The sequence below is a fragment of the Bombus flavifrons genome, chromosome 15, assembly GCF_040668555.2.
Source record: "Bombus flavifrons isolate JBK064 chromosome 15, iyBomFlav1_principal, whole genome shotgun sequence".
Lineage (NCBI taxonomy): Eukaryota > Metazoa > Arthropoda > Insecta > Hymenoptera > Apidae > Bombus > Bombus flavifrons.
Window position 1 is genome coordinate 7,045,431 of NC_138456.1, and position 18,045 is coordinate 7,063,475.

At 39.8% G+C, this 18,045-nt stretch overlaps 1 protein-coding gene across 2 annotated transcripts in view; it reads right to left on the reverse strand.

Moving 5' to 3' along the window:
• The window catches only part of Chi (LIM domain-binding protein 2 Chi), a 132,386-nt gene extending 114,341 nt beyond the window's left edge, over positions 1–18,045 (reverse strand). Inside the window, exons 1-2 of one of the 2 annotated variants that reach the window (XM_069128932.1) lie at positions 15,878–18,045; positions 14,508–15,159 (exon numbers count right to left, since the gene is read on the reverse strand). In XM_069128932.1, the coding sequence (XP_068985033.1) occupies positions 14,508–15,159; positions 15,878–15,902 (677 nt within the window). In that variant the 5' untranslated portion in view covers positions 15,903–18,045. The remainder of the gene's footprint in view (positions 1–14,507; positions 15,160–15,877) is intronic. The other variant, XM_069128931.1, reaches the window with a different exon arrangement.

The following is an 18,045-nucleotide window of genomic DNA, read 5'->3' on the forward strand; positions in this document are numbered from 1 at the left end:
TGCATCACAGCCAATCGAAGATATTATCCTGTCATTTCGACGTTGATGCACCTTTTATTCTTACTTTCGCCATTGCCACCAAATAGTTTTCGGTTCACGTAAGAAACGCTACAGATGCTCAGATGTTGGGTATTGTGAACGAGTCTTGAATTCCTTTGACCTTTCTTTTGCAGTCAAAGCTTGTGCATAGAATTTGTTTGAATGGAAGTATTGTAGTATTGTCAGTATGATGCAAGGTTTATTTCGATGGAAGAATTCCATTTGCACAATAATTTAGTAATTAATAAATTGCGAGTACTAGCAAATTGGAGTTTTTATAAATGGAATGGCATTTCATCTATTAAATATTACAATGTTTACCGTGCTTTGAATATTTCATATATTTTTACATACTCCTTTATATCGCGACAATTATTCCCTCGTTCGAATTTAGTTGCAAACAAACAAAACATACGACAAGGCGAGCTTGACGTATTAATATTCGCGTACCTTGAGAGACAGAAGTTTTTTTTTATGTTGGCGAGTATTCGGGTCGGATATTTCTCAAAGGAAAATTCGCGGGGTGAGTAGAGAGTGCTTGGAACAAGCACGCGAGGGACAATTATGTCAACTAGTAAATGCCAGTTGCGAACAACAATGCGCGCAATGTTTCCCCTTGCAACAAATTATCCATATGAACCGTCTGAACTTACGAAGCTTCTCCTAGCCATTTGCACGCCAATTTTATGTTAAATTTCCTAAATCTCGATTCAACGCGTTACACCCTCATTTGTGTTTCATCCCTTAAAAATTTTGCAATTGGACTAGTATTAGTATTGAACCAGTGCTAGTAAATTATTAATAACCCTAATAATTGTGCTAATACATGTAAAATAGTTTCGTTTAATAGAAATCTATAACTTACAGCTCGTACTTTGTCAATTGTAAATTGATATTCAAATCAAGTCACTGCACTTGTTATTATGTTACTTGTTATGTGTATATGTACTATTGTATGCACAATATTGATATTCATCAAATACGTGCATACAAAGATCGAGTACAATTCCACAAAACATACAAAGCATTTTTATATTACATTTTTTAGAAACATAACTAAAGAGATGATACTTAAATAGAAACTTGTACGTATCATCTATAATTTAAATAGAAACCAATACATATTATCTATAATAAGTACTCCAATTTTCTATCTTATACGCGTTCTGTGTACTCTTGCACAATTTCCCAGAAATCCAGTCTACGCATAATCTATTAATCGTTTGAAAAGTTTATGTGCTCGTGCTTCTCCTATGTCTTCACGAAATCGCGAAACGTTTGCACTTTCATGGCCGATCAGAATCAGGCCAGCGTTTAGGAATGTAAAGTGGCGGTATTTTTCCAAATATTCGCGGTAGAGTTCTCGGAATATTCGACATTAGATTTCTCCGGATGAAAAAAGTGGGGACAGCAGCCAATCATACAGCAATTTGTTCCGCAATAACGGAATGACGTAGTGCGATTAAAATGCTGGCAATTAAAGAACTATCGAGAGAGAGAGGGAGAAATGGACATCGAGGAGAACAAGATTTTAAGTGGTCTATCGTGGTTTATAAACGCGGTATCGTCGTTCGATAAAACTGGTAGGTACAAGATAATAATGTAAGCGATCAGAGTATCTCTTGAATATATCTCGATACGAGTTAATGAATTCGTAACGCGTGCCTCCAAGATTGCCACGCACTAATAATTAACGTATAAAATGTCTTCCGGAAACGGTTATCGACATAAATCAATTAAACTGCACAAGCGGAGGCCTTCGATGTATCCTACTATCTTCGAAGCGGGAAAGATCTGTCAGAGCTCTTATGACTACTAAGTAATGCCGTCATTAGTCAAATTAAATGACTGTATAGAACAAAGTAAAGACGTTTATCGAGAAATAAAGATGAAATATCTGTTTTATGATACGGAAGATCTCGCTCAAAAGAGTGGCGAGCAAGTTTTAGATATTAAGATAAATGATATCTTTCGTCCGTTTCATATTTTTCAAACTTTAAACAAAACAGTATTAATTAATAACCGATAGAGTGCTGTTTTTACCTTTGTAGTAATTCGAGAAACATTCATAGCGAAGTATTGTGCATATTAGTATCTGTATAACTTAGAAATCCGAAATAATATATCTAATAATATCTATCTCTGTCGTCAATAACCACACGGTCGATGTGACATTAGCTTTCGATAAATAAAAAAATACCGTTAATAAATAAAAAATATATAGTTGCATTGATATTATACGATGAACGGTAAACAAAATTGAAAAAAACGAATCACACAGAAATCGTTGAATGAAAAGCATCACGCAAAATGAAACCGCGAAAAGTGCGAAATCGCTCTTGATCGAGAGTGTACGCGCGTTTACACCCTTTCGCGAGCTGTTCGCGTCTACCTAAATGTTCAAGGACGTACATAATACGACTCTGTCGAAGTCGAAAATTGTAAACGAGCAAATACAGAGAAAATCTCATCTGGAAACCGTGAAATCAAAATTAAAGAGGTTATAATTAGAGTCGCGAGTTTTTTAACTATCCGTGAAAACCGAACGTATTCGCATGAGGTTGGATACAACGGGATAACAATTGTAATTAAAATTCTAAGTTCTGGCGACATGGCCGAAAGTCAAGTACATGGAGAAGGGTGAAATTAACGCATGTGTGGTGACACATAATTTTGCAGGTTTGATTACTGCGACAAAAGGATGAAAATATAACGAGACAAACTTATCAATTTAATTGCTTCATTGATTTTCGTGCCAGGGACTGTGGCGCAACATCATTATTTTTATTGCAGCCGTCTAGTGGTCATAAATAATGAGGGTAGCTGTTTGCTTAAAATTGTATTCGCCGGGATTATTTGATCGTTCTGGAATAAACGCGTAAAAATGAATGTTGTCCGCGACGCAATGCCGGTAAATCGAGGCACTGGAAATTTATCAGTCTTTAGAGAAATCGGGTCAATAAACATTGTATTATTAATATTTTAATACTACGTGGGACGCACAGCGTCGATGCAACTCGATATTATCAATTATTTGTACAATAGATATTAATAAAAGAAAGAATTTAATAGGGATAGATGTTACAATCCTGTAACAGAAATACCACTTGGAAATAAATCTACACGAGACACTGGTCGATGGATATGGTAAAAACTAAAAAGGTTGAAACTCTAGTTATAACGGGTCAGGAAACATTTTTAAAAGTCTGGCAGAAGACCAGATTCCAGGTTGCGTTCACGTGATTCGCAATTACAACGGTACATCCAATTACGGACGTGTTAATGAGTCCCAAGTGAAATCAGCACCGGTAGGACAGGCAGAATCAGTTTCCTCGATCGACGATCGAAGGAAGATCTTTTTATGGAATCTAACGTGCCGCAATTAGCGAAAGTTCCCAAGCATACTCGAGTCTCGATCAATCGAATACCCTATGCATCACACGTCGTAGAACAAAACGTTACACGCAATCAATTAATGGGACAACTTTTTCTTCTCAATTTTCTTAAAATCTGCAGAATCCGGATGAAAGAAATAGTAACGACAAAAAACACTGAACGTATCCTTCCGATCTCCTTTCATAGTCGCAATAGTAAAAAACAAAATTGAATAATATAAATCGGCTATTAAAATCTGCAAAGGAAACGGTGACCTTTGACCAGTTAACTGTTTTTGATAAGTATATTCGTCACGAAGGAATAGCAATATTTATGATGTCAGTAATAAAATTAAAAAATAGAACAGTCATTTCGTTACAACTTAATTCTATATTGTAACAGCCACACATATTCCGTATTTTACGAGTGTACTCGTCATCGATTACTTTCTGTGACACATTTTAAGTACACACTTTTCAAAGTTTTCAAGGAAATCGCCACAGCTAACTGGTTAATGGTTTAGGAAAATTAAAAAAATTTGATCCTTCCAAGCTATCAGAGAGTAACGTATCTCCTTAATTCGAGAAAGACTTCTGAGTCATCCGAGACGTCTAAGCCGTCAAGCTCCATTTCAGACTGTGTACGATTAAATTCGCTGGAAAAGTTGCAGGACAAAGAATCGAATGGGCATCGTCAATCGTGTCACGAGGAACGTGACGGAGGTCTACGATGGAGGGAAAGACGCGAACGAGAAGGTGGTCTGAATAGAAGACGAAGAAAGGAAGAGAGAGATGGAGAGAGGTTCGTGGCGATGCTCACTTGTTGCTCGCTCGACTAATTGCCAAGTAATTGGCCCCGTACCCCCGCTCGTATAAAGTTTGCTTCATTGTCTTTAATAACGCCGTGACCTGCGCTAATGACTCACGTCGCATTCGTTGGTTAGGAAAGGGGAGAGCCCTGCTTTCGATGAGAAGGATCGAGTAGCTCGCGGCGCGACCGCCGCACGGAGAAAGAACCGGAAATTGCCGAAGAAATGGAAAACGCCGGGAAACGCGCAAAGCCGGACGAAATAATGATTTCCCGAGGAACTCAATCCCCGTTTGCGGAAAGACCCCGATTCTCTTTTTCTTTTCTCTCTCCGGCTACTATTAATTGTTTCATTGCGCTCTCTAAGCGAGTTCGATTCGTTTCACGTTTTATAAAGTTTCCTGTGAAACCATCGAATCGACGACTCCGATTGAAACGTAAAATAAACGGAGGTTCTAACGGAGGATGCGTTTGGTGTGGTCTTCGTTGATTTCATTGAAATTTGATGCGGTGATACTTTTACGTGAATAATCAATTTTAGCTGCGAATGACTGGCCAATTATGAGAAAAATGTATATATCTAAAATATAGGAGAATACATCATAGCGTATTGTAACAACGAATTTAATTAATAATTGTATTCCAATATGTTAACGCGAAGATATGAAGAGCTCTTCCGCAGTATAAACTATCTTTTTCATAATTACAGTTTCGTTTATCGAAGATATAAAATTAATCGCCATTACCAAATTTCATTGAGATTGTAAATATCACAATCTCCTAATCTTTTATGATTTCACAAAAAAAATTCCCATCTACAAAGTCCACTAACCTTGGAACATTATCATAATTTTGAACTTGATTCGAGAGACTTTTCTCCGGTCTCCCTCGTTACAAAGTTGACGCGTTTACCATGACCATTTACCCCACCTGCGGCACTTCTCTCCATGGGTTATCCCCTCGGCCTCGTTTCCCATGCAATTAGCACAAATGCGACCTCAGTCCAGGTATTTCAACACGTCCAAGAATTTCCTCGACTGAAGCAATGCGCCAGACAAAGATATTCGAGTCCGTTAACTTCTTAACAAAGTTTCGATTCTTTTAATCGTTTCTGTCGATCGAAACCGCTTAATAGAAAGTCGAGCAACTTCCATTTATCTTTTCGATCCAAGTATTTTCTATCATCAGCTCTGTTTGTCCTTCAAACACGTCGAACGAATCGACAACTATTTCTTTCTGCTTATAATATAAAGTGAATTAAACACGTCGTGACTAATGTAGAATGTTGTGTTTCACGATAAAGTAACTTTTAGAAAACTTTAGATTCCGCTACAAATAGGACTACACGTCGAATTTTTTAAAATTATGCTTAATCTAATTTTTTCAAACTTGAAGAATTTATAGTATAGCCTGCATTATTACATATCGCTAAATACAATGTTAGAATACAAACCGAAAAAATTAACAACTTAAAACCGGAAACTACTAAGTCTTAAATAAGTGTCCTACAAAAAATCCCATGCTAATCGTTTTTATTAGTTTAATATTTCTAGTGTTGAATAATATCTTCAATTATTCGAAAGAAATCGTACGACTAAAATACTGTGTTCGTACTTTTCATCCCTTATAGCCTGGTTTGTTCAAGTCGGAAGTGCCAGCCGGACTACAGCATCCGTGAACCCCAGGAACGAGGACAATCCGTCTATGACCAGATGTGCGATTGTGCTAAGAATTGAGAGTGACTCATTCCCTTGTGGCATGTAAGGGGCACGAACATTCGAACACCGATGTAGATGCACCGTCGCCAATCCACTGCATCGTACTCTATTGTTTCTACATAATTCCTAACATTTTCATTTTACAAACAAAATTTAGATTCTATTTTGGTACTAAAATAAGATAATAAGTACACTACACGTTTTCGTGTTTATTTTATTATGGTTTTTATAATATAATTTATTATAATTAAAGAAATAAAGTCGAAAGAAGAACTTGTTTCAACCATTAAATATTATAACATGTACTATATTTAGAGTATGTTCGACACATGACTATGAAAAGTGATATATTGATTATTTTGCCTACTCTAATAATCTATACTCTTGTATTATTTTACCGCTTATTTATTGTTGGTATAGCAACAGACAACAGGTATACAATATTGTCGAACGAATATCTCGACGAAGCCATAGTTTTCGTCACGAGTACACGAACGCAACCCGGAATATATTGAGTGTCATAAACTGCTTTATCCCTGAGGGTGTGCAGGGCGCCTTAACGAGTTTTAATCCGGATAAGAAACGATTGGCACCCCACAGACCGCGTATAACGGTACACCGGCATTAAATGTTAGGTATGGTCAGCGACCTACCGAGCTATCTCCGGTGCTACTACTCGTTACATTAGAATGCGTTCTGCCTGTAACTCTTTATTCATCGACCGTATAATGATATATTTCTTTGTTTCGAAAGTATACAGTGATCAAGTGCAGTTTAATCATCTTTTAATCCTCCTTTAACCATTTTTTCGGTTACTTTTAATCGAATCGTATTTTTCTACCCTTACAAGAATTCTTAAGTTAAACGAATTTTCTTAAAACATTAGAAACTTTTACCTTGACTGAAACGAAAGCGAAATCGAAACATAAGGAATTCGAGAATTGCAGAATTAAAATTTCCAAATATATGCTCCAGGATATAGTAGCTGACGGGAGGTGTATTCGACCATTCATAAATACATTATACGTATTATTGTATTGTATACGTATACGTATTATATACATTGTGTATACATAAAAAGTTTCTACCGTAAGTGTTCAAGTACTTTCGTGAGAAATTGCAAACATAATAAACAGTGACTTTAATTATCTTCTCGATCAGAATATACGATCAGATACGAATGGCGGTATTTACGATTTCGATCGGGCTCTAACATGATTATCAGTTTCGCCAAGCTCGATTCAGGATAGTCAGCAAGTAGCCCTTCCATCGAGGACCTATGGAAATCGAATGACCGGTGATGCGTGAATAATATATTGAGATTCGCGTCTCGTTGTATTAACCTGTAATTTTAAAGCAGCGTTGTTGTATGAATATTTAACGTGGACATTTATTTTCCCGGACGCCCACGACGATCCTAAGCGACGCCTTTTTCATCCTGTTCGTCGATTAAAACCGACATCCATCCGTGCCTCGGGATCACGTTTGCTCGAGGAACTTCGATATAATCGTTCTTATTAATAGCAGAATCATGAGAATAGTCAGTGAGTAACGAATATCCAATACTTCATAGATGTTTTATAAATCTGCAGATTTTTGAAAATGTAGAACGACTTTTAGTAAAATACAGGAATGAAAATTTCATGTGTTCTCTTTTTTTTTTTTTTTTGCTACAAATTCTGCACTTTGATCATTTATGGTTGCTTGCAACTTTAATCTTCAGAGGCTACTATGAATGAAATCGATCGTTCCAAAGCAAAGATTCGAATGTTCACGTGTTCCGTGGCCACAGAAAATCGTCAGACGACAGATCTAGAAAAGATATGAAGCAGAGACCGAAAGGGGAAGGGAACAAGCCGGGGAGACAGAGAATCTCAGCGACGCGCCGGCTAGACGGCATCGTAAACTTCGTCGAGGAACTTTTGAATTTTAGTAAGAGCCGCTCTTTCTCTATCTTCGTTTCTCCTTCCACCCACAACTGGCTCATCTTGGCCTTATAAATTAGAGGTTCCCATTTCCAAAGGCTACTGGCAGAGTATTTTCTTGCTAAACTCGCGTCGATTAGAGAATCCCCGAGTGCAAAGCTGCCGTACCCGAAGATCGTGTCGCTACGTGCGATTCCAGCTTAGGCCGAACAGAGGTCGCCAGGAGTACCGAAAAAAGGACAAGGTTTGCTTCCTGACTAAGAACAACAGGGGAAGAATACGGATAGTCGATAATGTTTCTCGCCGAGTCGGTGAAACTTGGCCAACTCGCTCCTGTACAGGTAATATCCACTTTCGATGGCGTGTTCCTCTATATTTAAAATCGTTGCTCAAATTTGTAAACGATCCCAAAGGCCATTACAATTGTGTACACATATTGGCCCCAAAGATCTCTTTAACAGGTAATGAAACGAGTTTTAACGATTCACTGCTGTAACATAATTGTACAACAGATACAACCATTGAAATATCGAATACGTAACTCGTGATCCTCGTTGGAAAACTGAAGTGTAAGGCAGGATTGAAATTAAACATCGTTACAGACAATACAATCTGCGTCTGCCGTATCTAACACCAATATCGTGAGTGTAACTCGATGGAAACAATTGCCATAGGAAAATCTACGTTATAAGTTAGAAGTAAAAGAAATGGAAGAAAGTACAGTGTGAAATCCAGCTCAACTTCAAATCGCAAACGGTTAACAGATCAATTTACAGTAACCGAAACAACAACAATCCTGTCACCTAACAGCTCATCCATTATCATTCAATTATAAAAAACAAACCGACACCTAATAGAAACACACCCTCGACATCTATTTTAATTAGGACCACCAAGCTCTTGCTCCACCCTTCATCAGCTAGTGACCCGTTGTCAGCCAGTGTAGGATTATTTGGTCGAAGGGGGATGATTGGTTTGAACAGAGGTTTTTTCGTCGTTGCTCAACGTGTACTTAGCATAGAAACGTCCTTCTGGGTCATAGGTATTCAGATTTTCCGTTCCCGGCACCTAGTTTCCTCCAGGATTCGCGAAGGGTGCCGCAGCCTGCGGAGGGTGGCCCTGAGGGGGACAAGGGTGAAGCAGCTAGATGAAAGGAGGGGTAGTTAGAGGGGGGCTGAGACGAAAAGGGGAGGATCGAGGAAGCAAAAGGAAGCAGACGGCTATAAGGAGAGAAAGAGCTGGCAAAAGAAAGAAAAAGAGACATAGAGAGAGAAAGAGAGAGGGGATAATTCCACGGCTAAATATCGGTAAAAATCAATACTATCTCTTTCCTCGGTGCACCGCCATCACAGCTAATAATGCACGAAAAGAATATGGACTTTCGTGAAGACTGACGTGTCATTATAGTTGCGAACGATTTTAGACAGATTTTATCAATATATTGCGCATGTCATACGAAACATTTTCAGATTCAATTAGCACTACTACGAGATTCAATAAACAAACTGAAAAGTTAGGTTCTACTTTTATTTGTATGACTAAATACGAGCAGAGTGGTTCGATCAATTTTCTCCTAACACAGCCCCTAACAAGTGCTGTTTTGTAATTGTACGTCCATATTAATTACACTCTCCTTTTTCTCGAGAAAACAAATATCACGTAACTGTTATGTCACAAATTAATTAACAATTAATTAACAATAATATTTTCCAACCGGCGAATGGGAAAATTTGCCGCGGATATGAAACTAGTTATGAATACCACGCACTTCCTATGCGAATTACAGTTGGCGCGTTTGAACGTTAATTGTTATCGTTTTTTATTCATATCGTCGTCTTCACTGCAATGGAAATAGTCGTCAGTGTATTGAATTCTAAAATTTCCATGAAATTTACGACAAGACGACGAAATTCATCTTATCTCTCCCCTGTGATATTCGTACAAAGATAACAATCTTTAGAACTTTCTTAAAGAAATCCAGAAACATCGCACGATATACCTATGCCGTGAGCTTGTCTAATTAGTCTTGCGTTACATGCGCGTGGAAAAAGTTATACTCCGCAATTTTTCGAAAAGAGATAGCAACTTTAAGGATCGTGCAAGCCACCGTATTGGAGCGGAGATCCGACTCATCGCACTCAAGATCCAAGAGTGCAGAACGCAGACCGGAAACGCGAGGTTTCTATGGGATACCGATCAATTATGTGCTCCGTGGTAAGAACGCGGTATAAACAAACCCTCGTTGCGGCTGAGCGGCCGCTATAAAGCGATACGAATTTCTCGTGCTCGTTTTCTCAAATGCTCCGAGAGTAACAGCGTGGAACCGCGGCTCGACCACGACCTGAGACAAACGGTAACGAAACGCAACGGGCAGAGATCCCGACGGTTCCAAGATTCCTTTACACGGGAAAGTGTAAACGGTGGTGTGGCGCGGACGCACGAGCAAAGCTGCTGGGCCCAGACCGACGGATCGCCACCCCATCCTCGCTTTTCTACCTACACCTATAGCCCCCTAGCCCCCCCTCACCTCTGCTCCTGCCACCATCTACACCCCTCGGCCCCATCCCTCTTCGCTCTCCCAACCCAAACCCGAGAAGCAAGGAAGAGCAGGAAGGGGCAGGGAGCTCGAGTGGTTCTCAACAAACTTTTTAATATCGCGATAAAAAAGACAACGGTTAATTAATTTTTATGTTTTTGAAAATTTAGATTTTTTAATATCAATAACTTGTCTTTTTCAAATTTGTATGTTTGGAATTTTCGTGTATCGACTATCCGCGTTTTTAAATATTAATAATTCATATTTTTTAAAATTTAACGTTCTGAATTTTCGAGTGTTAGTAATTCGCATTTTTAAAAATTCGAATCTTTGAATTTTCAGATATTAGCAATTTAAATTTTTGAAATCTTGAATCGTCAAATTCTCAAAGGTAATTTTATAATGTACAAAAGTCAAACGACATTTGCGAAGTCAGGCGAACAGTTTTAATTAGTTTATCCAACTGTCCAAATTATCAACGATCAGGTTTCTAAAGCAATGGAAACTAACTGACGTCAAAAGCTTACGACAAAGCCAACGATCGTCGGTGTCACAATATCTCGATTTCCAGACGCATCCTTGACACGTTCTATCGATCCAGTCATATCAAGCTAATCGCGCCTCTAGTCTTAAGTGCGACTCACCCTAACACACTACGCGATATCCTTACAAATGTGCAACATAAAACGAAGGAAAACGATTGGTAAAGAGTAAATAATTTACAGACGGCCGGATACCAGTGAAATATCGTGAAAAATTAAAATACAGGAAATATGAGAACCTTCGTACCACCCTGATGCCCCCCCACACTACCTCCACTCGTTGGTTCACCCGCCCTCCGTAACACGGGGTGGCTAGGAGGGTTTAGGGAGAACAGGGGAGGTGGGTCGCGTACTACCTCCTACAAAAGTATGGCGTCACCTCCCGCGGTACAATCCCTGCCAAGAATGTAACACCGTTATTTTATTCTACCTTCAACGATACGTATTCCTAGTTATTGTACTATAGAGACAAAAGAAGAACAAAAAATAAAGAAAAATTAAAAAATCATATTTAAAAAACCATCTGATTCTTTCAAGATTAATTTTTCTTACTGCAATAAAGTGGTAGCATCATTTACCAGTAATTTAAGAAAACCCATGAAAAACAAGTGAAAGTCAGACGTCAACTAATACTACTAGTAATAAACTTTTACTAATAATAAACCATACATTTCTTTCTTTCCTAATAATTTTGAATAATTTAAATAATTCTCTTTTTACCAAGTACAAAATCCAAATATCGGTGCTGCTCCTTATTGACGAAGATCCTTCAATTCTTTCGTTGTAGATCGCGTTATCCGTGAAAGAGGGGTCGAAGAGAGAAGATAGAGTGTACAAGTACGAACTGAGTTGCGACAGGTAGACGATTATTCAATGTCAGGAAAATTATAGGACTAGCAGGAGTTTGTTAAAGCTTGACAGAAATTAAAATTCATATTAGGAGACCTGTATCTGCCGCAATCTTATCATTGTCGTTTTATAAACCCTCATTAAACGACACCGGTTGTTTATGTGACTCACGTGTACTAAATGAAACTCGAAAGAACGAAACTCTGTCTTCCGCGATTACAGACGGTAATAAATGTTATATGATATCAATTACTAACAGGTTTAGCGGCTTCGTAAATGCCGCCGATTTTCTTGTCAATCAAGAGATTACTCCGATGACAGAGCTTTCATCAATCATATTTACTCAATGATCTGTATTATCTGAATTCTTAATCATTCGCGTTGATTTTAGATACATTCGGAAGGCTTAAACTTTCGGATTGCTCTAAATTTTAACAAACAACAAAGCTCAAGAGATCATCATTTTGATTAACGCTAACCTTCTCTCATATTTGCACAATTTAAAATCATTAATGTCATCGATTTTCTTATCAATAAAAAACGTTCGATAAACGTGCTGTCTAAATTTGCGATCTTTCGTGCTAATCTTGAAGATATCCTAAACGCGCAAAATCTTGATTGCCCCAAATTTTACAGTATAACGAAGTCTTCGAGTCCGTCATTTGCAATTCACCAGCTTTTCCTCGTACTCCCACGATCCGTTCAACAGTTTACAAAGATTTAAGACACTTGTAAACTCGAACACGCGTAAACACACGCGTGAGGAATTCACGCGTGCCCACGCACTCAGTGAAAAACACGTCGATGGTTTCGCGTGTAACGCGCGGTTAAAAATCTCCTCGGACAGCTCCTATATCTCTCGATCTTGTCGCGTAGCTTATTACACGACTCGCAAGTTCTTCGTTTTCTAATTCGAAACTCCAGTTTTGAAGTTATCGGCACGAGGAAATTCGAATAATGCGCCCTCGCCGGATTTAGCGACCGATCGAGTCACGCCTTCAGAGACGTCTGTTACTAAAACTATTCGAAAAACTGGTTTACGTAGTTCTCTCGTGGTCCGGTTCGCTCTTGTATAAATTATAGTACGTGTACACGGCGACAACTCCGACGCATGATACGAACTCTCGAAACGTCAATTCTTTCGAGTGACTCGATAACGTGTGATTTTTTCACTGCATCAATAATCTAGATCGGAGATAGTGAATCACTAACACGGCTGCCAAGTTTAGCACCGAGTGACTCGCTGCTGGCGCCGTTCATTACAGGTTTCGTCTGCACACGCGATATCTAGCTCCGTTTGGAAAAACGATACTTAACAAACAATATGTTTTCACAGTATCTGGCAACGATCGCGAAAAAATTTGGCAACTAACGGGGAAAAAAATTTATCTTGGATCTGAATTTGATGGAATCGTATTTTAAGAAGCACAGTGCTTCTCAATCTGAGAAACTTGAAGAAACGTAACTTCTTTCTTTATTGATAAAAATTGATTAAACTTTCAATATTGTAGAATTTCTTCTGTTCTGTTCACACCAGAACCTTTCGTCGTAGCGACTCCCTAATTATTTTGAGCAATTTACAAAGACTAAGGGGAAGATGTGTCTATAAGAAATTTGATTATTACCTACTAGTGCTATCGAAAATGTTCGGAAATAGTTGCTGCTTTTGTTCCTATTTATAACTTTCCCGGTGATACATGGACGACCCCTATGTGTCTACTGAAACATTTGTGGCTTTTATCGCATCGAAGTATTGAAACAAGCTCTCTCTCAGTACGTAACTGATTTCGAAAACGAGTTGTTCGACTACAGAAGCATTGACGTCGATGCAAACGATCGAGACCATTTTCAAAGGGCAAGTAGCTCTGCCGAAGCAGGATTATCAGCAAGAATGCGGACTAACCGGGAGACGAGTGATAAATAACGGTGGCTACCTGTAGACTGTGTTATCTAGGAATGTTAGCAGTCGGACAACGTCAGACACGTGGTGCTCTTATGTTTTACACGCTAATAGCGACAACGTTTCTATATTCTAAACTGACGAAAGCCTATCGATGGTATCGTGTTCAAGTAAAAAACATTAATTCCATTGAATTTGGATTTAATACGCGTGATATCATTGCTGAACGCAACGTTCTCCCTTATAGCAATCAGAGTACAGCTTCAGATTTATCAAGATGCATTATCAAATACACTACGTACTCCGTTGATTGAGGAGTAATCTACAAGCTCTAAGACTATTTATTCGATAAGTTCGATCGAACGTGTTACTCATCAAATATATCTCTATCGCCCCTAGTTAATCCATCCGTATCTTCTTTATTAATTTTTAATTACTTAAATTTCGGTGATTAATAACATCAATAGATCTACATAAACCTACATTGATAATCGATAAAAAGAAAAGAACTTTGTCACAGTCCAAAGAAAATTCGATCTTGGAAGGATTAACTCAAGACCATTACTAATTGGCGATATATCATAGTGATATAAATCAATCTATTTCTTAAACCGATAGAAATATATCTTAACTGAAAATCAAGTTACACTTTCATTGACTGTGAAATTCAATATATCATACTTTAAAAAGTAGAAATACACAATTAAATTTACACAATTCCCAAAACTTTAACTTACACTTGCATTCAGTTAGATCTCTCATATACATCATAATTGATAAGTAACACGTCGAGAGCATAATATAATCAACACTCACCCTTGCTCTATCCTGTCGATGGGACCCCCAGGACCCATCATCGCTGGATGTCCAGGCCCAATAGGTCCTGTCATCGGATGACCTGGTCCGAATGGGCTTCCAGGTGGCATACCGTACTGGGGACCTCCAAACGGTTGACCATGCGAAGGAAAATGAGGATTCCCTGCTCCCGGAGGTACGAACGGTGGTCCTGAGGAACCGGGTCGACCGACGAACTGCGGTGGCCCGCCAGATGGCGAACCGAACGGGCTCGGTCCGGGCCCATTATACGGTGGCCCGGAATTATTCGGCGGCGGAGGGAAGCCCGACGAATTCGGCGGTGGTCCGGGACCAGGTGTCGAGGAGCCACTAGGCGCTGGCGAGGCAGTATATTGAGGAGTCGCGGAACCAGGAGGTGGACCTTGATAGGGTGGTGCCCCTGCTGGACTACCAGCACCACCGGGGAAAGGACTCGGACCCTGGAAGGCCGCATTACTCGGTGGACCACCTGTACTGTTGTAAGGACCGGAGCCAGGGCCACCACCCTGGCCAACGGAGTTGGGTGTAAATGGCGATGCCTCCGAGCCGGGCGGCGGGCCCTTCCAAGAGGCTGGTGTTCCCGGATCCTCCAGCGTGGTAGTGGCTGCCAATGGCGTGTTTAGGCGGCTACAGCCTGAAAATTTAAACAATGCATGTTATATCTGTTATACTTTAGAGTAATTGATCTCATATTACCAGAACATAAGAATTAAATGTGTTATATTATAGTGCGTACACTTGGAAGTACAAAGATTTTAAAAGATGAAGGAATTCTTTCTGTTATATTATGAATTAACTGTTATGATGTTACAGAAATGCCAAAATGAAGTATGTTATAATATAATATACATATTAGTACATATACATAGGTTCCAAAAGATAAGAGAAGTAATATTGGAATAGCATATATAATGATATACTACTATACCGATATAATATACTCATTACAACTTCATTATTTAATACTATTCCTCTTATTACCTTCAATATTGCACATTCTTATAGATACAGATACACTTATAATATATAAAATCTTCAATATATAAATGTTTTCATATAGTACGTGAAGATTCTAATGATTCGTTTAGTTATCAAGCTTATTTATGTGCAATACAAATAATTAGCTTTACTATTATATTTATATTCTATCTATATTTAACACAATAACCTTTTTAAGCAATCTCATATACGGTACATTTATGAGAATAGCATATCGATGCATGTAAACAACTCTAATAGTAGTCTAATAATAAACAACTCTGATGTTTATATTAACGCCACTCTACGTAAAGTAATATATAATATAGCATTTCTAAAGAATTCTAAAAAACAGAGAAGCAAAGTAAAATCACCATTGTTTGTCCCATTGGCCTTCATTGTCCTATGGTCACCCAGATCATTCCATTGCACCGATCACCCACAATGTAGGAATCAGCACTTGGCAAAGAAAAGGTCAATCTTCCTAGATACGTTTAACTCTCAATTAAATGAGATCACAAGAAGATCACGTTTCAATTCTTGCATGTGTAACAACTTGAGTTTTCCTTAGAATTGAATTAAGGTTATGTGCCGGTAACCTAACCTATAGTGCGGTTAGAACGCGTTTCGCGAGTCCCACCGACGGCGAGGGAACTTAAAGCGCACGAAGCACGATTCACGATACTTTTCAGGAGTCCGGATTCGCAGTCTGTCGATGCACCGTCTCATCGAAAACTGTGAAAGCTGTGAATAACAATGGGCACCTGTACGGTCGCGTTGCCGGCATTTTCATGCTGATTTTCGACCTGTTTCAAGACGTTCCACCAAGTTTCGAGTCGAGATCCAGGCGCGCACCCACTGTTAGGCGCGTGCACAGGTCCGACATCACGCTAATCTTCATTCATTTTCTCGTCACATTGCAAAAAAATTCACGATCGTCCAAACACAAATGACTCGGTGCAAGTGAGAGAGAAAGAGAGAGAGAGAAGAGGCAAGCGCGAATAAACACCACCAGAGTCAACAGACGACCCTTGTCAGGGACGTAGCGTGCAGGTGGCGCCACAGCATTCGTATTCGTATTCGTATTTACTGAAGGTTTTTAACCACGCATTAATTCACATCAAACGAATCGTAATAATTCTCCGTAATCGTTAGAAAGATCGAATTTTTGTTTATCATACGTATACTTCATTGATTTAATTAACCATAAGGTAAAGATACATGGTAAACACTGGACGAACGTGATTGTATCGACACAGACGTTCCGAAACGTCAAGTTTTAACTGTCAAGACAGGTTTCGCGAATGAAAATACAGGAAGCCTGTGAGGAACGCGTGACGGCACGAAAAAAAGTCACTAGTCTCCAGCACTTTCACTCGCGATTTGTCACTCACACGTGCACCGTTCGCGACGACTCGAGGAAATACACGTACGCACGTGCGCCAGGGGTGTAGCTAGTCGACACACGCACCTAGTAGTAAACTAGACTAGCTGCTCCCTCAACGGACCACGTGTTCAGTACTCACTGTCCCTCCTAACTGCCCGCGCCCGGATGTCAACTGGATTTCTTCCTCGGTCGTAGCCAATAATTGTTATCCGATACATAAAAATCGGACGACGCTGCCATTTCTAACAGACCGGCTGCATGAGCCGACGCGGTAGCAACGACTGCCTCACACCCCGCCCAAACACACTGAAAGCACACCCCATCAAGGCATACGCAGCAACTCCGTAGTGCAGCTCGTCTTTTCTGCGTCGTTTGCCTTGTGCCTTTAAACGCCAGTCGAAAAATCGTTCGGCCGCTAGACACGCGTGTTTCGTCGGCTATTAGCCACGCTTTCTCTCGATCCTCGGAGTTAAACCGTCGTCTAAGTAATCCAGTCGTATTGATTCTAAGCCGCGCGCTACCTTCGCGTAATTACACGGCTGATATTCCTTGCGCGTGCACCCGAAACTATTCACCAATTTTTCCCTAGACGCGACCGTTCTTGCCAGCTCTACGCCAATGCGCCGCACTCCTCTACGCTTCGTTCCTTCTTCCTCGGTTTCTCTGAATGTCTCTTCTGCGTCTATCAGTGAACCGCGCGATTCATTCAAATCCTTGAGAGGTATCACTCTGACCGGCTGTAATTTCCGATCGATTAATCAAGAGGAAACTTTGGCAACGCGGTGTCGCCTGTTGCATGCGAGTAACACAGTGTGTACAGGACGTGCAGTAACGTAATCGCCTTGATTTGTAAACAACATGAGATGCCGGCTCAGTTCGTAAAGAGCGATGCACCAAAGCGGGCCAAGTTAGGTGAGAAAACAATCACACGCACCAACGGAACGACCAGCCAACACGCGTCCTCCAAAGCACTACTCTCCCGCTCGCTATTATTTATCACACTTCCTCCCTTCGATATTCAATCAAACGTTTCTCTCCCTCCCGCTGCGGCAAATTAGAAACCGACGCGACGTGAAGAAACACCACACACACGATGCGTTTCTTTAATCCTCCTCCTCCGTTGGCGCACCGTTTCCGCGAACACTCGAAAGTTAA